Source organism: Zalophus californianus, chromosome 6 (genome assembly GCF_009762305.2).
Source record: "Zalophus californianus isolate mZalCal1 chromosome 6, mZalCal1.pri.v2, whole genome shotgun sequence".
Lineage (NCBI taxonomy): Eukaryota > Metazoa > Chordata > Mammalia > Carnivora > Otariidae > Zalophus > Zalophus californianus.
In genome coordinates this window covers 93,521,585-93,546,115 of record NC_045600.1, presented here as the reverse complement: position 1 = coordinate 93,546,115, position 24,531 = coordinate 93,521,585, and the positions used below count along the sequence as shown (strand labels likewise).

Sequence of the window (24,531 nt, the reverse complement as noted above, 5' to 3'; positions counted from 1 at the left end):
TTATTTGTCTTCCGGTTTGTTGAAGCAATAGGTCGGACAACCTTTGCCACAGTAACATCCGTAAAAGTGGCTAGCCATAAAAACTCCAGCACCACATTCATCTGAAGGGCACTCCCAACAAAGGCAACTGATTTTGCCATTCTCATCCACCTTATAGTATTTCAGGACAGCCCATTTAACCTTCTTTCGCTTATGCTTACTCTTCTTAGGAGCAGTATAAGACTTCCTTTTCTTAGCACCACCACGAAGTCTCAACACAAGATGAAGGGTGGACCCCCCCTTTTTTATGTTATATTAATCACCATACAGTACATCATTAGTTTTTGATGTAGTGTTCCATAATTTATTGTTTGCGTATACACCCAGTGCTCCACGCAGAATGTGCCCTCCTTAATACCCATCACCAGGCTAACCCATCCCCCCAACCCCCTCCCCTCCAAAACCCTCAGTTTGTTTCTCAGAGTAAGAGTGGACCCCTTTTGAATGTTATATATAGTCAGATAAAGTACGTCCCTTTCCAGTTGTTTGCCAGCAAAGATCAGGAGGAATTCCCTCCTTAACCTGAATCTTCGCCTTTACAATTTCTGTTGTATCTGAGGGTTCAACTTCGATAGCGATGGTCTTCCCCAGTAAGGGTTTTCAAGAAAATCTGCATCTTGGTGGCAGTTCCACCTGAGGTGGAGGAAAAGGAAGAAGAGAGTCAGACCTGGGGACACAGGAGAGGGTGTCGGGTAGGCCCAAGAGCACACACTCCGGTTTGTTTTTTTAAAATTAGAGTTATACTTGTATGTGATTCTGAAGTCAAGTAGTATAGAAAGGACATCATGAAAAGCTAGGAATCACAATATGCTCTACCAGCAAGTTTAGCTCCCCAGAGGGAGAACTATTTGAAACACTCAGATCTGTGATTTTTCTGACAGTTTCCTCCATACCCCTCAATAGTATATTTATATCACTGTTTCTTGATTTCTTAATTTTAGACATAAATTAATGGTTTTAAAGACATGAGGATTTAGTTTACGCTTCCCACCCTCTGAGGATTATAATATCACTACTCTTGATTCCTTTATAGGCTTCCTTTACAATGTCTAGTAATATTTTTTCACCTTTCTTTTTAAGATTTATTTATTTGACACAGAGAGAGAGCAGGGGGGCACAGAAGAAGCTGGCTCCCCGCCAAGCAGGGAGCCTGATGTGGGACTGAATCCCAGGACCCTGGGATGATGACCTGAGCCGAAGACAGACTTTACCTGACTGAGCCACCCAGGTGCCCCGACCTTTATTTCTTATATTGGCTGTCAACAGTAATTCTTGTCTCTCTGGTGGGTAAGATGACAATATTAATGCCCCATCTTTCCTTTTGACTCTCCCTCCACCCTCCATCTTTTGTCATCTGTGTTCATTCTTACAGTTACATTGTCAAAGTTGATTACATTTACATTCTATTTTATAACTTGTTAATAGTTAGCTTTATCAGTTGATAAAGTTCAATGCAGATCACATTTCCTTACATAGTATTTTGTTTTTCTTGGTGTCTTTTTTTTTAAAGATTTTATTTATTTATTTGACAGAGAGACACAGCGAGAGAGAGAGACAAGCAGGGGGAGCAGGAGAGGGAGAAGCAGGCTTCCCGCTGAGCAGGGAGCCCGATGGGGGGCTCGATCCCAGGACCCTGGGATCATGACCTGAGCAGAAGGCAGACGCTTAACAACTGAGCCACCCAGGCACCCCAATTTCTTGGTGTTTTTAATTCTCCCCCTCCCCGTCCTTTTGGCCACTATCATAACCACAATTATTTTACTGTCCTTCATCATATCAAGTATTCTCTAAGTCTTCCTTTTGCTCCAGGAAATACTTCTTTGCTTCAGTCTGAACTTGTTGCTTTCTTATCCTTAGACACTGCTGTCATCTTGGGACTTAGCTGCTCTCCTGAACCGAATCCATTATATTCTAGATTCTATATATGGCAACCATTGCTTTTTGCCTTTGTCTTAGGTCAGGTTCCCTAGAAGAAATGGAAGTTCTTTATTTTTAAAAAATTTTGTGGATAGTATATGCATCATAAATATCTTTCTCCAGTCTGTAGCTTATCTTATCTTAGTTGGTGATATCTGTTGATACACTCCTAGCTGTATTTCAAAACTTAATTCAAACATACCTTTGTGAAAACTGAATGCTCACCTCCCCCACATCATGTTAATTGTTCTGTCCTCTGAGACACAATAACCATTTCCACATAACACTGTTTTAGCACTTAATCATAGTGCATTCTAATTGCCTTCAGTCAGTTATTCTCCTTTCCACAAAAAGTATCTTACTAGTTTGTTCTAGCACTTATTTAGCCCAGCCTTAGTTAAGTGCCCAATAAACATTTTCTGAAAGAAATTATAACCTTGAATTTTAACCATTCCCATTAACTGCTGCTATTCCAATCTATGCTGGTCAGGGTTCTCAATCACAAATTCTTAACTGTCTCCTTTAAGCAGAAAAGGGATTTATCAAAAAATATCTGATCACTTATGAAATTGTTGGAAAGGCTAGAGAAAGTCTTGATGTAAATTTTGCAGAAACTCCAGAAACATGCTACAGCAATGACCTGATAGGCAACGTGCTGCCACTGCTGTCACCACCAAACACTGAAAGTCAGGAGTCTAACCTGGATGTAACCACTGTTGTCTCCAGAACTGGGCCACTTCTGCCACTACCTTCATTGGCAAGTGGAAGTTATGGACAGAGCCTATTTCCTCACATTTGCTCCCTCTCACATCCTAAGTCTTGTGCAGATGGATCTGATGTTGTAGACAGGTCATATGACTACATCTGAGCTGCAAGAGAGAGAGAGGTGTTCTGGTTTTTTCTATCAGGAGGCAAGACTCCTGTAGAAATTTCCACAAAATACAGTAAAGATGACAGGCAAACAACTGGGACAGAAGCCATTTTACCTTCCTAGATGCCTCTTCAGTACAACACTGCCTGGTTGTCTACCTTCATGTGTGAAAACTTCAGGAAATTCAGTTTTCCCATACTCATTTTGATTTGACGTGCCTCACATGGAAAGAGCCTTAAACTGTACAGCCAGGTGCTATAGCCAAATAAGTCAGTATATTTCTGCAGTTCTAATCTTTGAGTTATTCATCCTTTCTGGCTGTTCCCTCTTTTCATTTTGCTACCCTTCCAGAAGTCACTCAATTCTTGATTGCGCTTCCATTGAACCCTACAGCACAATAGGCCCGGGCAGTCCGAGGCAGGGAGTGAATATGTGGGGGGAGAGCGGACTGAAAATTTAATTAATGATCTCTTAAAATTGTATGGCACAGTCCAGTTTCCAGTACACTTTCTCATTTATCTCATTTGAATCCTTCAATAATACACATATAAAGTGCTGATTAAAAGAAGGCAGACTCAGATTCCTCACTATTGAAGAGTTTATGGATAAGCTAGGGGAGGAGGCCAGAATGACTTATGTAATAACAGTTTAGAGTTGGAGAGATCAGTATGAATTCATACTCAGCTTACTAAACATAGGTGGAAACATACAGAAATGAGTCTGGATAGGTCTACATACACGGGTCAGTATACACCATGTCCTTGCTCTGTGGCTGACAGGTCCTAGAAGCAACAATACCCCAGTAACAATGAGGCTCAGACATTAGTTTCTAATACCATTCTCCAATGAAAGGAACCAGAGTTTCTCAGAAAAATGGCTAATTCTGGGACTGGAGAGGAAATATATGTAAGATGAATCAGTAGCATCGTGTGCCAGGAAGTAAGGAAGTGCTTTGAAAAACAAAGCAAAAAAAAAAAAAAAAAAAACCCACACACAATTATGGAGGTGTGTGTCAAAGGGACACAGGAACCAACTGGAAGAGCTCCCAGTGGCCAAAGCTTGAACAATTGGAGCAATAAAGTTAAATATTATTAGATTATAACCCAGAGTATAAGGTAAGCATCCATGAGTCCATACTGATATAAATGATTGAACGAATAAGTGGGGAAGATGAGACAAATTGCCCATGCAAAAGAATTCCAAATTTATGTAAGTACTCTGACCTCAAGAAGGTGACGCATAACTCCCCATTCCTCAAGTGTGGGCTCTAGAGAGTGACTTCATTCAAGAGTATGGAAAGGGGTCTGTGTGTTAGTTTGCTAGGGCGGCCATAATCAAGTACCACAGACTCCGTGGCCCAAAGAACAGATGTTTATTTGTTTATTTTTTTCACAGTTCTGGAGGCTAGAAGTCCAAGATCAAAGTATTGGCAAGTGTGGTTTCTTCTGAGAAACTCGCTCTCTTAGGCTTGCAGTTGTGTGTGTCCCTGTGTCTTCACATGGTCTCTCTGCACATGTTTGCACTCTAATCTCCTCTTCTAAAGACACCAGTCATTGGATTAAGGCCCAAATGACCACATTTTAACTTCATTACCTTTTTAAAGACACTCTCAAGATACAGTTACATCCTGAGTTACTGAGGGTTAGAGCTCAGCATAAGAATTTTGAGGAGATACAATTCAGCCTGTAATAGGGAAAAGAGTAACTTTACAATGGAAACACATGGCAAACACTGCCTGAGACAGATGATCCAGGTCAATAACAATAGTGATGTCATGTTGATAGTATGGCCCTTGATCTGATATGATGAAAATGGCACTTTACCTCATAAAAAACCCCAGTCTAATCAAGACAAATCCCAACTGAGGGATATTCTACAAAGTGCTTAACCTGCACTATTCAAAACTGTCATCAAAAACAAGAAAAGAGAAGAACTGTCAGCCAAGAAGATCCAAATGAGATGATTAAATGAAATACAGGATCCTCGAACAGAAAAGGAAATGAGGTAAAAACTAAGGAAATCTGAATAAAGTATGGACTTTAGTTAATGATAATATGTCAGCATTAGTTCATTAGTTATAACAAATGTACTATACTATATTAAAATGGTTACAGGGTATCTTAACCTGTTCAAGCTACTATAACAAAATACCATAGATTGGATGGCTTATCAACAACAGAAATTTCTCACAATTCTGGAGGCCGAGAAGCCCAAGATCAAGGTGCTGGCACATTTGGTGTCTGGTGAGAGCCCTCTTCCTCACAGATGTCTGTCTTCTCACTCTATTGTCACATGATGGAAGGGGTGAGGGATCTCTCTGGGGTCTCTTTCATAAGAGCACTAATGCCATTCATGAGGGCTCCACCCTCATGACCTAATCACCTTCCAAAGGCCCCACCTCTAATACCATCACTTTGGGGGTTAGGATTTCAACATATGAATTAGGCAAGGGTGGGGGAGTGGGGCTGGGGATGGGAGGGTGGCAGGGGCATAAATATTCAGTCCACTGACCAAGGTATATGTGAATGCTGTATTATCTTTGCAATTTTTTCTATAAATCTAAAACTTCTAAAATTTTAAAAGTTTATTAAAAAAAAAAAAAGAACAAAACAAAAGAAAGCTCACATGGGCTAGGTAGCTTAGTCCCGTTAGAACTAGGACTAGAGGGGCGCCTGGGTGGCTCAGTTGGTTAAGCGACTGCCTTCGGCTCAGGTCATGATCCTGGAGTCCTGGGATCGAGTCCCACATCGGGCTCCCTGCTCAGCAGGGAGTCTGCTTCTCCCTCTGACCCTCTTCCCTCTCGTGCTCTCTATCTCTCATTCTCTCTCAAATAAAAAAAAAAAAAATCTTTAAAAAAAAAAAAAAAAAAAGAACTAGGACTAGAATCAAGGTCATTTGAATCTAAGTCATTTCATTAGTGAGAACCTTCCACCAACTACCACATGGAAGTTCTGTGTGTCTGGTTGTTGAAGGTACAGGATGAGACTGGCTAGTAAGTACTTAAACTCAAGTAATTCAGGAAGATCTGGGCAATATAAAGCAGGTGAGTGCTATGGATATGGGCAGAAAGCATTTCATGATCCAGAACATCAACTGATGGGGGAATCAGATACCAAACAACCAGGCATAGAGATGCGGAGACCGGTCAAATAGCTGGTAGTTAGGACACAGGCAGAAGACGGAACAAAGGGCCAGAGATCACACAGATATTTTAGGACACACAAGATTAGAATCTAGAATTAGAGTAATAGGTACTGGAAATAAAAATAATTGTACCTTTTTGAGTTAAGGACTATACTTTTAATTCTTGCCCTAGGAGCCTTAAAGTGTGGCTATACCTAAACTCAGAGGTAGGAGGGAGCTAGGTAAACTGGCAGTCTTTTAGGTCAGACTTACTCTATCCTTTTTTTTTAAGATGGATTTATATATTTGAGAGAGAGAGAGGCTGGGATGGGCAGTGGGAGAGGGAGAGAGAAGCTCAGCACAGAGCCCAGTGTGGACCTTGACCTCACAACCCTGAGATCCTGACCTGAGCCCAAACCAAGAGTCAGTTGCTTACTGGACTGAGCCACCCCAGGAGCACCAGTCTTACTCTGTTCTTAACTTTGGCCTTTCTGCTTCATAGCATTGTTCCCTCATGCTGTTCCTTTATATATCTTTTGATAATAAATCGCCTCCCATATATAACATTATTTAGATCTTTCAGTGAACTATTTAGGGTTCTTCCCCACCCACTCAAATGTTACTCTTGCCCAGTGTCTAATCCTCTGAAATACTAAATATTAGGATATGTAAATGCCAACTAATTAACCAGGAACAGTGCTTTGCCTCTGCCTCTAGAATTGGGCTAATCTTACAGAATTAGAATTACTAATGGCCATGCAGCATGGACTGTCCCTTCCCCTACTCCTGCAGCTACTCGTTACAGTGAGCTCTCCCAGGTCAAGGACCATATTTCATTCATTTCTATCTTTATTATCTTAAGTGCTGACATAAATTAGGCCCTCCATAAAGTTATTTTTTCAATTTTAATAAAGCAAGGACCACCCTACTATTGCTGACATTGCTGTCTTCCCTATTTAGTTTTTCTCCATTGCCCACAGTTACGGGTTGAATTGTGTCCCCCCTCTTCATCCCTAAAAGATGCTTAAGTCCTTCCTACCCCCAGTGCCTGTGAATGAAACCTTAACTGGAAATAAGGTCTTTGTAGATGATCATGTTAGGATGAGGTCATTAAGGTGGACCCTAGTCCAGCATGACTGTATCCTTATAAAAAGGTGAAATGTAGACACAGACACACATGCACAGAGGGAGAATGCTAGGGAAGATGAAGCCTGAGACTGGAGCGGGCAGCAGAATCCAATGAATGCCAAAGATTGTTAGCAAACAACTAGGATGCAGGAGAGAGACCTGGAACAGAGTCTCCCTCCCAGCTTCGAGAAGGAACCAACACTGCAACACTTTGATCTGAGACTGCTAGCCTCCAGACCATACAGCCCATTACAGTTTAAAGTCATAGTGTGTGGTACCTTATTACGGCAGCCCCAGCAAATGAATACTTGCCACCTTACCTTCTACCTTTGTAATTGTCTCCCTGATTAGAATGTAAGCTCCATGAGGTCAGAGATTTTATTTGTGTTGTGCATTCATAAATCTTCAGTATGCAGAACAGTTTCTCGCACATGGTAGCTCTCAATTATTTGTTGCAAAAAGTAATACTCAGGAATGTTTTGGAGGAGAGGGATTTTTCACATTAATTTGGGCATTGTTTTTATTTGAAGACAAACTACATGAAAATGCTCCCAATTATAAAGTGACAATTGAGAACTTTATTGACTTAAAATATACAATGACATTTGGCTACTCTTTGGGAGGGGGGAATCCTAAATCCTGGAAAGTTGTAACTATTGCTGGTTTCCATACTTCATTAATGACAAAGTGCTTGGGACTGTGAATATACATGGTTAAGCAAGGGAGGCCAGCCATTAGGGTTCCTTGTTGCTTTTTTTTGGCTTTTAAGTCTATTCTTTTTCTGAATGAGGTAAAGTCACGTCAAGGGTAGAGGCTCCTTCTCCCCTTCCTCATACCCACTACCTTTCTCCTGTGGCCCCCAAAATTTGAGTGGTTGAATGCATGTGTTCAGGAATTAGAAGACAATAATTCTAGTTTCTTTTTCTACCTGTCCAAAAAAAAAAAAAACAGATTCATATCTATAAGACCCTTTTTTTAGTTTCTTAGTTTTTTAGTTTTTTGTCAATATAGGGGAAGAAAAAGTTTTCCTCAACCCTCTTAAGATCCCTGGCTGGGTCTGAAAATTAAACTGATAAAGATAGATTAAAAGGAGAAGGAACATATATATTTATATTATTTTATGTGATACAGGAGCATTCATAATGAAGACCCAAAGAAATGACAAAACCTGCTTGCTTTTGCATTGGGTCAAACAAAGAGGCAATTGTGGAAAAGTGACTAAACTATGTGGGCAGGTGAAGGGACGATAAGAATTATTTTAACAAAGGTCTGTTGGTGCAGAATTCTCTTGGTCTCAGCTTCTCCTTGATGATAAGAATGTTACTTTCCTTCTGGTATAGGGAGGACATCTTTCATAATGGAATTTCATTTCCTGCTTTTAAGAAAAAGAAGGAAAGTCAGAATGTTTTTTTTCTTGTATTTGCTGTTTTTCAAATCCTCCAAACTATGCCAAAGCAGCATACTCTGGGGTGTATGCCCTGAGCTCCTTCATCAGCATTTCCCAACAGTCCTGAGAGGTAAGAATTATCTGAGGGTGAGAAAGCAGTGGTTACCACCTTACACAAGGCATGAAGAAATGATAAGGGGTAGAATTCAAGCCTCCTAAATCTCAATCCAGTGTCCTTGTTGTACTGGTCATAGTGGCACATTTTCCCTTTTTATGTCTGGACAAAGAAAGGGTAGGACCCCAAAACATGAAAGAGATGTGATTCTAGAATTGGAGGGAACAGAGAGAATTCTTTGGGTCTTTGGACTCTGTAGCCAATACCTATGGCATCTGTGAGGGGATTGTGGGCAGTGAGCAAGGAAAGGACAGGCTTGAATTCCAGGGAATGAGGACTGGTCCCAAGTGTCCCCACTCCCCATGGCAATGGTCTTCCTTCACATACATGCAGGATACACACACAACCAAGGGGCCAGCCTTGAGACGTGGTCTTGGTAGAAACCATCCCAGATTGCCAGGACGGGTGCATAAAAGTTTAAAGAAATAAGAGGCTAGGTTGAAAAAAATATGGAGATTAGTCAACCAGGAGTGAAAGTGTGGTGAGGGCAGAGCAGGTAGAAGGTGAAGACCGTATGGGCACAGGGGTGGAAAGACCACATTCTTGTTCTTGATGTGCGAGGGTAAGGGTGAGCAGACTGAATGCCACTCTTTTTTTTTTTTTTTTTAATTTTATTTATTTGACAGATACCCAGCGAGAGAGGGAACACAAGCAGAGGGAGTGGGAGAGGGAGAAGCAGGCTTCCCGCTGAGCAGGAAGCCCGATGTGGGGCTGGATCCCTATCCCGACCTGAGCCGAAGGCAGACGCTTAACGACTGAGCCATCCAGGCGCCCCTTGAATGCCACTCTTGAGACTCCTTTGACCTTTTCTTTTTTTAAGATTTTATTTATTTATTAGAGAGCATGAACATGGGGGACAGGTATGAGGGGGAGGGGCAGAAGAAGAGGGAGAAGCAGACTCCCCACTGAGAAGGGAGCCCACTGCTTGGCTGGATCCCAGGACCCTGAGATCATGACCTGAGCCTAAGGCTTAACCGACTGAGACACCTGGGCGCCCCATCTTTTGACCTTTTGATACAGAATTCATTTGCAGTATGGACTTTCCACAAAAGCCCCCTGCAATTTTCAGGTGGCATCTGGATAGCTTCTGGCGGCACCATGGAATCGCTAATCACTAGGGGGAACAGGAGGAGGCAGGGGACTGGGGCAGAAGGGTAGTGGTATACCTCTGCAAACACATAGGCCTAGGAGAGGTAGGCGCCTGGGCTGGCTCCTGGGGCCATCTTGTTTCAAGAACCGATACCCAGGCAGATGCCTAGGTGTTTAAGGTGACCTTGGTGATCCTCTATCTCAGATAACTGGTTCTCACTGCCTAGCTCCCAGACCACTGCTCCTAACAGGATTCTTCTGGAGTTCTAGGTTGTTCTATTGACTTCGAAGAAGCCTCCTCCCAAATCCTTTCCCTAGAAATGCTTGGAAGGATAGGAAAAGCAGCTGGAGACTCCCAGTCCTTTACCTGGACACACGCAGTGACACCAGCAATCGCCACCCCTCTCGGTGGCTGGGCCATTCTGCACGGTCCAGGGCTCGCTTGGGGGAGAGGGGCGTTCTGTGTGTGAGGCGCCCTCAGGCAGGTGTGCCGCGGAAGAGTGGTCGGGGGTGGGCTTCTGTGGGCCTCGGCGGCGCGGGAGGACGCGGCGGCCGCGCAGGCTGGCAGGCCGATGATGCTCGGGGCCGGCGGCCGAGGGGAGGCAGCGTGAGCCGGAGAGAGCCCGGAGCAGCCGCGGTGGTAGCGCCGAAGCGCAGCCTCCTCCCGCTCCCACAATGCACAGGGCAGCGGCGGCGGCAGCAGCGGCAGCAGCGGCAGCAGCAGCACCCGCCGCCGAAGGGGCTGCGGCGGCGACCCCGAGGACCCCGGGCACGCGGAGCGCTCGCGCCTGCTCGCGGCGAGCCCGGGAGTGATGGCCAGGCCCCCGCGGGCCTCCAGCGCCTGAGGCGCCCCGCCCCGCCCCGCCCAGCCTGGCGCGGCCCGCCCCACCCGGCTCTTCCCCGCTCCCTGCCGGCGGCTGCCTGGGCGCTTCCTAGTCGGCGCGGGCGGCCGCCCAGGCGAGGTGCGGCCTCCGCTCGGGCGGGGGGGCGTCGGCGCCGTGGGGCCCCGCCATGGCCGCGTCCGAGCTCTACACAAAGGTAAGGCGGCCCGCGGGCCGCGCAGTGGGGACGGGGCCGCGCGGCGGGCCGCTGCCGGCTGTCAGGCTGGCGTGGGGCGGGGGCGCGAGGGCCCGGCGGCTGCACCACCCTCTTCCCCAGCATTTCAAAATCCCTAGCCGGGCCCGCCTGCCGCAGAGGCGCCTTCCTCTTTTGGGGAAGGTGGCGGAGGGCGGCCTCTCTCGGCGGTCTCTGTGGCCCCTGCCACGCTCCCCGGGCTGCGTGCTCAGCGGGTTTCGGATTGGGAAGGGGGCCTGTGTCAGGATTGCCCTGGCCGCCGGCTTGGTTTTGGAAAAATCCTGGCTGCGCGGGAGATGCTTGATCGGCTAGATCAGATGGTCCCTCCCGTGGGGACAGGCGCTTAAAATAACGTCTTGTGTTGGTATGCGGTGCCACTTCTACCACCGGCCAACCTTTCTGTGAGATTATTTGGAATGCTGCAAACGGTCACCAGTCGATTCTCACCTTTAGCTGCCGGGTTTCAGATGGCTTCCGTGGGGTGGTGAGCCCCTGAGGAAGATGCAGCCGGATAAATGCGAGATGATTCACGGGCTGGGATGGTCGGTTCTCATTCGTCCCTGGGAGTTTGCTACCTACGTGTAATCCCTTAGAGCCTTGTTATGCTCCATGTCTTCACCATCGCCGGGGCGAGCCTTTTCCTTCAGGGTTTAGTTTAAGGAAAGCGGCAGCCTTTTCTTTCTTATACCGACATCAGTATTTTCTGGGTCTGCTAATCTCTGAGTGGCATATTTTGGAGAACTGTCCCTTTGAAGGCTTCTGAAAATTTGTCCTGGGCAGTGTGTGGTGTTTGGTGAATGTGTGGTGCTTGGTGAATGTGTGTCGTCATGGCATTTTATACTATAACTCTACTGTACGTAGGTGTTTTGCCAACGATTTAATTACCTTTAGTTCCAGTTAACAGAATGGGCTTCACTTTCCAAGTTTGTGTTGGCAGCAGAATCTCCATTTAGGATCTTAGAATCATTGTTTGCAAACGTGACCCAAGTAAGCCCAGGACCCAAGTTGCAGCATGTTGTTAGAAGTCTGGACCTGAAGTCAAGAGACCTGGATTCTAGGGGTGCCTGGGTGGCTCAGATGGTTAAGCGTCTGCCTTCGGCTCAGGTCATGATCCCAGGGTGCTGGGATCGAGCCCCGCCTCGAGCCCCGCCTCGAGCCCCGCCTCGGGCTCCCTGCTCCGCGGGAAGCCTGCTTCTCCCTCTCCCACTCCCCCTGCCTGTGTTCCCTCTCGCTGTGTATCTCTCTGGCAAATAAATAAATAAAATGTTAAAAAAAAAAGAGAGAGATCTGGATTCTAGCCCAGGCCTTTTCACTTACTGTGTGACCTTGGACAAGTCACTTCTTTTGTTCAGTTGTCTCATATCTGTAAGTGGAGTTAATTATACCTGCTCTGCATCTCTTTCAAGGCTCTTGTGAGGATCAAACCTGGGAATTAGATGGGAAAGCTTTTGTAACCTGTGAATTTCTCAAGAAATTGGTATAGGATTAATTCAACCATGAGATGAGGAGTTTGCATAAAACATTCTCTAGGACCCCTTTCTTTCCAGCCACAGACTTAAAAGAGTGCACAGTTGGAACTTCTCTTTAAATCTGGTAATTTTCTTAGGCATTGTAGATCTCTAATGTATGAATGAATGTAATTGAAAACTGATTTGGTTACTTTATTAATAAACATTGATACAGTGCTAACTATGTGCCAGGTACTACTCTAAGTGCTTTACAAATATTAACTCATTTAATCCTCATAATGAAAGTATGAGGTAGGTACTGAGAAATATCGGATGCATTTTCCCATGAAGAGATATAGGTCTGTAAACATTCCCTAGTTACTTTGTATAGCCCTCCATTCTTCACTGTGCACAGTGAGGAGTCCATCCCTGAGCTGCCTAATTGTAGGCTGCTTAACTAGAGACTGATTGGATAATAAATTGCTCTTGGTCTTGGATCAGCCATTTTTCTCCCAAGATAATTTTTGAGAAGAAAAAAATTTTTTAAATACTGTGATTTTTAAATCTCAAGGTTTTGGCTTTTGTTCATTGCTTCATCACACACTCTTAAAATTCACCGTCTAGTCATTGTAAAGACAGACTGGTTTCGACATCAAGAGTGAGTTGAGCTTAAATTGCCTTCTAAATACATTTATGTCTAAGTATATTCTAATCTCTTGGCTATTTGTTGACTAATTCTTTCTGTGAATGGGCTGTAGCTTAATGGTGGGTCAAAATATTACTTGAGCACTTCCCGGGTGCCAGGTACTCTGCTTAATATTGAGAGGTTCTTTTTTTTTTTTTTTAAGATTTTATTTGTTTATTTGAGAGAAAGAGAATGAGAGGTAGAGAGCACGAGAGGGAAGAGGGTCAGAGGGAGAAGCCGACTCCCTGCCGAGCAGGGAGCCCGATGTGGGACTCGATCCTGGGACTCTGGGATCATGACCTGGGCCGGAGGCAGTCGCTTAACCAACTGAGCCACCCAGGCGCCCAATATTGAGAGGTTCTAACAGTGAACAAGACACAGCCCTTTTCCTCAAAGGACTCATAGTCTGTTTCTTATTATTTTTGACCTACTTTGAATATCTGGGAGCATAAATAACCTGTTGTTACCTCCACAGCAGGCAGACAGCTGGTGTGGTATTTATAAGTAGAAATTACGGAATGGGTCGGGACATGGGGAAGGTTGGAGTGATTGTAGAGATAAAAGCTTGGGTAGTGATTATTAGAAGAGGGAAATCATTAGAAGTTAAGTCAGTGGATAAACACAAGGATTTTTTTCCTCACAGAGGATTATAGGGAAGGAAGTTCTGGAGTAGATTGCAAAGAAAGATATATTAGTGACATGTCATAATTATGGTATTCAACATAGTGGTTAAATCTGAAAAGTGCCCTTTTAAAAAATGTCATTCAGAGCTTAAAGGCAGATTTTGATGTGTGATACAGATCAGCTCCCATTATGGTGAAAGGAAAGAGACCATTCAGTTTATTCTTTATAGCTAAAATGATAATGGTTTTGTCACAGTAATTTATCAGGGCTTCCGTTTTGTAAACTTTTCCGGCAGTGTAAACATTTAAGGGCAATAACTAGGTTCCTAGGATATAACATTTCTGGAAACTAACATTTTGGTTAAAATATGTTTGTTGGTTTTTAAAATAAAGGCTTTATTGAGATGTAATTTACATACCATACCATTTCCAATTTAAAGTTTACAATTCAGTGGTTTTTAGTATATTCACAGAGTTGTGGGTCATTTTGTTTTTAGATCCACCTGGCTTGTTCCCAAAAGAATTAAAGGTGGCTAAGATATCTCATTGCTTCTGATTTTGAAAATATTTGCAAGTCTTGACTTGCCAGTGGATATCTGAATCATAATGTCACCCATAGATGCTTTCAGCAACTTCAAAGGATTCAGCATTTGTGGAGCAGAGTTTATTTTTTATTTTTTAAAGATTTTATTTATTTGACAGAGAGAGAGACACAACAAGAGAGGGAACACAAGCAGGGGGAGTGGGAGAGGAAGAAGCAGGCTTCCCGCTTAGCAGGGAGCCCGATGGGGGCTCAATCCCAGGACCCCGGGATCATGACCTGAGCCGAAGGCAGACGCTTAATGACTGAGCCACCCAGGCGCCCCTGGAGCAGAGTTTATTACCTAGGCTTACATGGATCACCTGCAGCAATACAGTGGCATGGTAGTCCTCCTAACATGAACTTCCCAGACATGGATAACGCCATAAATGCTATAGAATGGCCAAGATTACCTGAAGTTGTTTAATTAAGAGTCCCATTGTGTATCAGGATGCTGAGTTTTGTAACAGTATAAAAATTTCTAAAACCCCTGCTCGAGGAAGCCATGTAAACTTTCCTAGATGAGACAGCAATTTAGGCCAAGAGATTGTATATCTGTAATTTTCCTTTCCTACCATAGTCCTTCATACCTACTTAAGCCACATGGCCTAGATTTTTTCTGGGATAGTTCCTGTTTTTTGTTCTATGCCTCTTCCCCTTTACCATCAATCATGGAAATTCCAACATATTTGGTGTTGAAATTACATTTTTCAGACTACTTTCAACATCTGAAAGCAGGACAGAAACCTCATCTCTGATCATGTGCCAGATTTGGGGTTTAGCAAGTACATTCGATTTCCTCAAGTATCCTGTTATGCCTCTTCCATCTATATTTCTTCCTGATGTCCCTAACAGTCTGTCTCCTGTAAATAATGGCTTGGGATGACTAGTCTACTTGTAGGAATGAAGCAGGGTATAAAGAAGTGGTTAAACAAGTAAGCACATTTTCAGGCATGTTGAACAGGATGAGTAATAGAGAGGAGAGCTGGGAGCCAAGGGAAACCAAAGAAACTGTTGCAGGAAACAAAATAGAAAATGATGGTCTGGTAGTTTGAGGCACAGGCAGATGATGTGGGAAAGAAGGGGACAAACTTGGGAGACAGGTCTCTGTGATGGATTAGATATAGGGTGGGAAGGAGAGGGAACAGTGTAAGTTAACACCAGTAGCTCTAGCTTTGGAAACTGGAAGTTAATTCCCATTATATCATGAATTTTTGCAGACTTTGTGGAACTTGTAAGCTACTCAGAAATACTTCAGACTTTTTTGAAACTTACTTATTTGTCAGAGAGAGAGAGAGAGAGCACAAGCAGGGAGAGCGGTAGGCAGAGGGAGACGCAGCCTCCCCGCTGAGCAGGGAGCCCAATGTGGGACTCCATCCCAGGACCCTGGGATCATGACCTGAGCCAAAGGCGGGTGCTTAACCAACTGTGCCACCCAGGCGTCCCAATACTTCAGACTTCTTGAGCAAAGCAGAAAGCTCATGACTTCCTCTTGAAATTTGTTACTGTCTCTTGAAGTGTGAATGTCTGGTGTATTGCCCAGTGTCTAAAAGAGTACAAAGAGGTTTTAATTTTAATGAGAGTGGCTACTGCCAGATAAGCATTTTAAATCTTCCTGGTGTTTTTTTTTTTTTTTTTAAGATTTTTATTTATTTATTGAGAGAGATAATGATAGAGAGCGTGAGAGGAGGGAGAGTCAGAGGGAGAAGCAGGGAGCCCGATGGGGGACTCCATCCCGGGATTTCAGGATCATGACCTGAGCTGAAGGCAGTCACTTAAACAACTGAGCCACCAGGCACCCAATCTTCCTGGTGATTTTAACTGTTCAAAGTAGGGGAACTCTGGAGGAGGGTCTATGAATGGGGTTTCTGGGATTTAACTACAACGTCTGAAGGGTTGGCGCAGGGTGGGGGTGCACTGTAGGAAAGTGTGGGAGAGGAGAGACAAACCCTCTTACCTCTTGTCTCAGAAGGTAATTTAGCTTCTTTGTTTTTAACTTTATAATGGATTTCTCCTCCACTGGGAGGAGGATAGACTTTGATTTTTTTGTCTCTACTTTACGCAATTCCTAATGAAGTATAAGGTATTCTCGGAAGTAGAAACTCCTGGCTGATCTATGGAATAAGGTCTGGCCCCAGGTAAAACATCATGTGGGCAACCCTACTCCTCCCATTCCATCCCCGAATGGCATGTCTTCTTCCCACAGTGTCTTCCCAGACCTTTTGCATTTGTCTCCCTGGGGAGTTTGTCTTCTCCTTTCCTTCCAGCTCTGTCTCTCTCTCATCAACGTAGTGAGGTATAATTTATATGTGATAAAATTCACTCATTTTAATTGTATAGTTTAGTGAGTTTTGACAAATACATTCTGTCATGTAACCACTACCATAAGCAAGGTATAGAACATTTTCATCATCCTCAGGAGTTCCTTGTGCTAAGCTTCTTCTCTTCCTCGGTTTATTCTTTGTATAGCTAAAATGATAATTTTTAAAATAAACTCCAGTTTACTAGAGTTGTACTTGCCCACTGGGACATCAGGAAGAGTTGTTTGTGTGTTTTCAAAATATATATTATGGGGACGCCTGGGTGGCTCAGTTGATTGGGCGACTGCCTTCAGCTCGGGTCATGGTCCTGGAGTCCTGGGATCGAGTCTCGCGTTGGGCTCCCTGCTCAGCGGGGAGTCTGCTTCTCCCTCTGACCTTCTTCCCTCTCATGCTCTCTATCTCTCATTCTCTCTCTCTCAAATAAATAAATAAAATATTAAAATATATATATATATTATGGTTTCACCTTAGTCCAACCACTAGAGATACTTAATATAGAGGACTGAGCTGGGGTGTCACTCAGTGGGAGGTGGGAGTGGATGGCAGAGGAGCTTAGGTGGTATATTTAATCTTTACTTCACACACTTACCCCTTTACCTTTATCGATGGTGTCTGTCTTTGATGCCTTGGGTCCTTAGGTCCTTAGTGTGCTAAAATGCCCTTTGGTCAATTTTGCCTTTTAATGGTTGTCCTGTTCCATCTACCTTGGTTGTAATGTCAGTCTTGGTTTGTGGTGATAACGGATTTTTATACTGCAGAAACTTATCCCTGGCTTCTTCATGCCTCGGACCTTCTCCATTTCTCTTCTAAGCCCTCCTCAGCTGGAAGTCCCCTAAACCAGCAATTGTTAGCGTTAAACATTTCCTTGTACAATAGAGGCTTTTTGCCAGTTGTGGAACTTAGGGATGGTGTGATTATGTTTTGGTTTCAAAATAATGGCTCCAGACTTGGTTGAAATCAAGAGAGAAGTACATTATCCATTTCTAAGTGTTCATGAGGACCACCTCTCTACGTCCTTTGGCCCGATATGCTGCTATGGCCAAAAACATGAGCACATTGCTGAACTGGAGGGAGGCCGGACACTAATAAGACAAGTTTTGTCTTTCCTTAGTCACTCATACAGAAACTGGCATTTTCCGGCAGACAGCCTCTCCTTTGCTATCCTGCCTTCCGCTCCCTTTTTGCAATGGGGTCAATAAACTATCTCCTTTATTTATTTATTTATTTTTAAAGATTTTTATTTATTTATTTGTCAGAGAGAGAGAGAGAGCGTGTGCAGAAACAGGGGAAGGGGCAGGCAGAGCAGGCAGAGGGAGAAGCAGGCTCCCCGCCGAGCAGGGAGCCCGATGTGGGACTTGATCCCAGGACCCTGGGATCATGACCGGACCCGAAGGCAGACGCTTAACCGACTGAGCCACCCAGGCATCCCAAACTATCTCCTTTAAAAACAAAACAGACAAAACAGAAAACAAAACAAAAACACCTTTGCATTTTCCTGGCCAGAAATCCTGTGTGGGTGGTTGGGGTTTCTACCTCTTAATAAAAACACACTGAAACTAGAGGAATTTCAGAATGGGAAAAATAAAATGACTGTGGCAGTAAAGAAGGTAGATTAGAAAGGCAGAGTTCTTTAATTTAGAAAGGTGAAGGTGGAAATCGATGAAGTATTTAACGTCAAGACTAAGAGAAATTTGTAACATCAAATCTCTGTAGGGATACTTGTTAGATCTTGAAATAAATGTGTCATTTAAAATGAATTTCTTCTTTAAACATTAAGTTTATATTTATGAAACTTATTATCTCAAGTTATGACAGCTAAGATGTAGTAGATAAATAAAGAGGGTCTGGATAATTCATACATCATAGTTCTGAGATAACAACTTAACAGACATCTCTTTGACAGTGTTACACAGTTTACCAGCCAGAGCTGTTTTAGTTGGAAGTAACAGAAACACAACTCAAAGCTAAAAAGGATTTTATTTGCTTCTATGACCTGAACGCCCAGGTCCATGGATTCAAGGCTAGAACCTGGTCTCTGAGGCTCTCTGTCACCGGCTCTAATGTCAAATTGTGCTGTCTGCCGTTGGTTTCATCCACATGACAGCTCTTTTCATGGTGAAAAAGATGATCAGTGGCACCTGCAGACCACATGACCTTCTAGTTCTGGGTCTGGAGGAAGTCTGGTAAAAGAATTCTGGTTGCCCTTGCTAGGAGTCATGTGCCCTCTCCTTTCACTGTTCTGTGTAGGTGGGGTGGGGGAGGGGGCGGGGGAGAATACTATATGCATAGTCAAGTCATGCTCATCTCAAAGACCAGGTGGAGGACAGGACGTCAGGATTGATAGCTCCACTCAGACCTGGTGGGGTGGCTGAAAGCTGTTGCGCATCAGAAAGAATAGTTAATATCCACTATGAATAAGTTACCCAAAATACAAAGCGATTGAATTCTGCCCCTCCTCTTCTGATCTTTAAGCAGAAGAATGGGAGGATTTTGCATGACCAGAAGGACATTGGATAGCTTTCCCTGATAGAATCATTTTGAATTAAAAAAAAAAGTCATGGAGAATCCATATAAGCAAATGTTACTGAAATCATATCAGAGATGGAAGATTTGAAAAGTATTTTTCATTTAGTCTTAATCAGGAGCTTATGAACCCTATGTCACCTTTCCTTCTGAACTTTTTCTGCCATATTTCCTCAGTGTTTTATTTCCCCTCATTTCCTTCATATTTTTGCTTGAATACATTATTCTCTTCCCCCATTTTCATCAACAGGTAAGTTGTAAAATTTGTTATTCCCGTTTGATTCACTTCCAGTGTTCTTTTTCTGCTCTCTTGCCTTCTACCCTGTCGTGTGCTCCTAGACATCCCTACTCCTTTATTTAATCTACTCACCCTAAAGCTCTGTTGTGCTTTTTTTTTTTTTTAGATTTTATTTATTTATTTGACAGATAGATAGAGAGCACAAGTAGGCAGAGGGAGAGGGAGAAGCAGGCTCTCCGCTGAGCGGGGAGCTGGATGTGGGACTTGATCCCAGGACCCTCCTGGGATCATGACCTGAGCCGAAGGCAGCCGCTTAACCGACTGAGCCACCCAGGCGCCCCATCTGTTGTTGTACTTTTGCTTTGTTACCACTCCCTGAATCCGACATCACAATAGGGAGTAATTTCTGATGAGTTTACATAAATTATTTTCTGTGTATGGGAGTATCTATATGTTTTAAACTATTAAACATTTTTGTGTTAAACTCCCTTTAGTCTAGACTAGTTAGAACTTAGTTTTTCATTTTACCATACTGGAATATATACAATTAAGGTGACCAGCTATTTCTTTAAGGATACCATCTCACTTTAAAAAATATTTTTGTAGCAGTCCTTAAAAAAACTTTTATCCAGAATTGGTCTCTACATGCTCAAGCTGAGAAAAATCTTACTTCTAATTTGACAAGCATCATGCTCACGCTGGGAGCAGAAGTCCTGGAGATGTTTTTCATAAAATCAGGACATTTTTAATAAGGAATTTGGGTCAAAACCTGGATTAAATGTTTATCAATTCAGAATATATATAGATAGATAGCTCGCGCTCTCTCTATATATCTTATTATAGAAGTGAAAAGTTAAACTCACTAGAGTTAATATTGTATTTTAACTCACTCTTCCTGTTCATACTAATTTTTTTCATCTTAAACCAAGATTTCTCAACCTCTGCACTATTGCCGTAGTAGGCTAGATAATCCTTCCTTTCTGTGGGCTTGTCCTGTGTATTGTAGGATTTTTAGTCAAATCCCTAACCTTTATCTGCTAGATCCAGTAACATCCCTTACCCCCAGTTGTAAAAACCAATTCATATTTTCTACAGACATTGCCAAATATCCCCTGGGGGCGGGGCGGGGAGCAAATCCCGCTCCCCTCTGCCACACTTGAGAACCTCTGTCCTAGACCTTAAGGCTTAGACTAGGGTAAGAAAAAGAGTTAAAAATAGAAGGAGAAATTTATTGGAAAAAACTTTTAAAAAATAACTTTTCAGTAATTTTTTTTCTGCTTGTAGAAATCATACATCTCATAATTTGGAAAATACAGAAACATATAAAAGAAGAAAATTAAAAATTAATACCACCTAGAGATAATAATTGTTAATTATTAATTTACTTCCCTAAGTCTTTCATCTGTATTCATATGGTACTTTTTATGATTTTTTAAACTTAATATATATTGTGAGAATTTTTATATCATTAAATATTCATTGAGAATGTTTTTAGTGGCTGGATAATATTCTGTCACCTGGATGTACCATAATTTATTTACTGCTGGGCATTTTGTACATAAATGGTACAAATGGTACAATGTATGGTGAGCATCTTTGTACATAAATCTTTGAATTAGTCGGTTTTAGTCAATTTCGTATTCCAAGTCTCTCTGACAAGTGTTGACATTTACATTTATGCAGGGTAGGGTATTCACATTTATTTCCTTTTAAAAATAGCATTTTTTATGTACATTGCTTCAGGGCTAGGATGACCAGATGTCCCACTTATGTGAGATGCTTTCTGCCATCCAGTGCCTTTATTGTGTTTTGAGAAATCCTCTTAGATAGAAATATATAAATTTATTTCAAAAACCTAACCTTTTAGAAATCTAAACTATTTCCTTTTCCTGACCATTTTCCTCATTGTTGCTCTTATTCATTGTTTCTCCTTGATTTGGGGGGAATCTGGGCCAGACAGAATTATTGAATTAGAAAGAATTAAACAAACAAACAAACCATGAAGCTATTGTCTTAAGAGTATAAACAAGGTATAATTTTAACCTGAAAGTATGTTATCATTTTATTGTAGACAACTTACTAGAACAAATTACTATTTGTTCTAACTAGAACAAATTACTATTTGTCGCGAGTGGTCAGAGAATGAACTTGTTTTCAGTGGATAGTCAAGAACCTGAGAGACCTACCTGCTGTCAAACAAGTAGAATGGAGCAAAATACACCCAGTGTTAAAGATAGCACCCTGAATGGAATCTTTATAGCACTCAGAAGGTATTTGTGGGTTTGGGAGGCCTCTGGGTCATTGCTGTGTATAGCAGCTGTGCTTAAGGACTGGTAGCCACAAATGTGGCTGAAAGTTGATGGTGTGGAAACTTAGGTATTGAAGCTTTAGGAAACCCAGTAGAAGTTGGAAGTTTCTTTGCTTTCTTCCTCCACGAAAACGTTGATTTTTACCTTCTTTAGTTGTCATTTGTTTTCTTCTAAAAACCATGGCTTGCATAAATGCAAGGCATATGATGATCAAATAATAACGGTTAGTATTTACCGAGGTCTCACTGTGGACCAGATGCTATTCTGAGAACTTGGTTATAACTGTTTGCTTCCTTGGCTTCCACCTCTCCCAGTGCCTGAGAGAGAGGCAATGTATCACAGCAGTCAAGCATGGACTCTATAGTTAGCATTTGAATTCTGGTTTGAATCCTGGATTCACTCTTCACTTTCCGTGTGACCTTAACCAAGCTACTTAACTTTCCTGTGCCTCAATTTCCTCTTTTTTTTTTTTTTAAGATTTTATTTATTTATTTGTCAGAGAGAGAGAGCACAAGCAGGGGGAGTGGCAGGCAGAGGGAGAAGCAGGTTCCCTGCTGAGCAGGGAGCCGGATGCGGGACTCGATCCCAGGACCCAGAGATCATGACCTGAGCCAAAGGCAGCTACTTAACCAGCAGAGCCACCCAGGCGTCCCTCAATTTCCTCATTTTTTTAATGGGGATAATAATACCTACCTCATGTGGTTTTAATGATGACTAAATTTTTTAATATATATAAAAATGCTTAGAATGGCAACTGATGCATAATGCAGACTTAACTGTTGCCTCTTTTTATTGTTGCTGTTTGGTTGTAGCTATTGTTCTTTCTCTAGGGCCACTTTGTCTTCTTCATAAACTCAGCTACGTCTTATAACCTCCTGGATATTGGTGCTCCTAGGTTCTGTCCTTAACCTACATTCCTTCCCACTGTGGCCTGATCTGCTCCTGAAAAGTTAGGTATGAACCTGTGCTGATGACTTCCAAATCTCTGTTTCCAGCCTGCTTGTTCTTACACCTAAATCCCTGCAACAGCTGCCTATGGACGTCTTTTTTTTTTTTTTTTTTTAAGATTTTATTTATTTATTTGACAGAGAGAGAGAGAAACAGCGAGAGAGGGAACACAAGCAGGGGGAGTGGGAGAGGGAGAGGGAGAAGCAGGCTTCCCACTGAGCAGGGAGCCTGATGCGGGGTTAGATCCCAGGACCCTGGGATCATGACCTGAGCGGAAGGCAGACGCTTAACGACTGACTGAGCCACCCAGGCGCCCCCTGCCTATGGATATCTTTACAGGCACCTCAAACCTAGCATATTCAACATTGAACCTGTCGTCTCCTCCCTTCCTCTTCATTCCACTTTACTTCTTTGTGTCTTATTTTCCTCATCTATAGGATGGTATAATAGTAATAGCAACTTAATAGAGTTAAGAGGATTAAGTGATATAGTTCATGCATAGCACTTAGAATAATGCCTGGTTCACATTTGAGAAAAGTTAGCCACTATAATTGTTACTATTTGTATTCCCTGTCTGGTGAATGGCATCAACATCCATCCATGTACCCAAACAGAAAGTTAGAAATTGTCTTGATTTACGCCCCCTTTAGCCAACTGCCCCTGCCCCCCAATCACTTACCATTTCCTGGTACCGTCCTTACTTTGTTTGGAGCCTTCTTTCTTGGATCCTGTAACAGCATCCAGAGCAATTTTGGGTCTTACCTCCTGTAATCTGTTTTTTGTTCTGTTACCAGAGTGATCTTCATGTAAGGAACATACCTGATCATGCCACTCTCTGACTTGAAATTCCTCAGTGATTCCCTATAGGATATTGTCTTGAGAATAAATATGTTAATGTAGTGCTTTCCAAACTTTGGTGTCCATCTGAAATCACCTAGGAATCTTGTTAAAATGGAGGTTCTGATGTAGGTCTGTGATGGGGCCCCAAGACTTTCTAACAACTTCCATGTGAAACCAGTGCTGCTAGATTGAGGACCACACCTTGAGTAGTGAGGCCATGATACCCTGGGCTTTTCCTGATCTGCCTTCACCCTGGGCCTGCCTCCTGTCTCATTTTCCCTCCTGGCATTCAGGTCTTCACTTTAAGTCAAGAGCTCTCCAGGTTGCCTTCTTCCTGCTTTGCAGCATTCCCCTTGGCTGGATTTCTCCACTGTTTGTTCATGAATTATGTCTTTCAGATCCCAGTCTGTCTAAGATGTTCCTGAGTGTTCTTATAAGAACGCTCTGTCTACATCTGTCCTGACACAACACTGCATTGCAGATGTTTATCTCCTGAGGACAGGGGAAATATCACATTTGTTTTGTTTTAGTAACAACTTCATTGAGATATCATTCACATACATTACAATTCATTCATTTAAAGTGTGTGATTCAGTGGTTTTCATGTTTTTTGACCTAGCATCTAGACTAGTATTTAGTACATAGTAAGTAACACCTCCATGATTGAATGAATGAATGAACTCGGTGTTAAAGTACCATTGGAAAACACAGCTCTTAACATGCTGCTCTCCAGCTTAAAAAACTCTGGCTGGTCCCCAGCCCCTCCTCCCCTGCCCTATTTATCTACTGTAGAATCAACTCATTCCTTATCTTCACATTTAAGACTCTTGATCTTTTTCTTTTTTAAAGATCTTATTTATTTATTTGACAGAGAGAGACACAGCGAGAGAGGGAATACAAGCAGGGAGAGTGGGAGAGGGAGAAGCAGGTTTCCCGCTGAGCAGGGAGCCCAATGTGGGGCTCAATCCCAGGACCCTGGGATCATGACCTGAGCCAAAGGCAGACACTTAACAACTGAGCCACCCAGGCACCCCTTGATCTTTTTCTAACCCTAGTCTCTTGGCTTGATCTTTCACAACATGGGTTTCCCAGACTTTATATGTAGCAATCATCTGGAATGCTTTTTAAAATGTAAATTTCTGAGGGGCGCCTGGGTGGCTCAGTCAGTTAAGCATCAGACTCTTGATTTCTGCTCAGGTCATGATCTCAGGGT

General features: G+C 42.9%; 1 protein-coding gene and 1 pseudogene across 1 annotated transcript in view; one reads left to right on the top strand and one right to left on the bottom strand.

Moving 5' to 3' along the window:
• Positions 1–655, bottom strand: LOC113909787 (annotated as a pseudogene).
• Positions 656–10,703: 10,048 nt separating this feature from the next.
• Positions 10,704–24,531, top strand: part of MYO5A (myosin VA) — a 192,278-nt gene continuing 178,450 nt past the window's right edge. The window contains 1 exon segment of the mRNA XM_027570252.2: positions 10,704–10,767. Coding sequence (XP_027426053.1) covers positions 10,741–10,767 — 27 coding nt within the window. The 5' untranslated portion in view covers positions 10,704–10,740.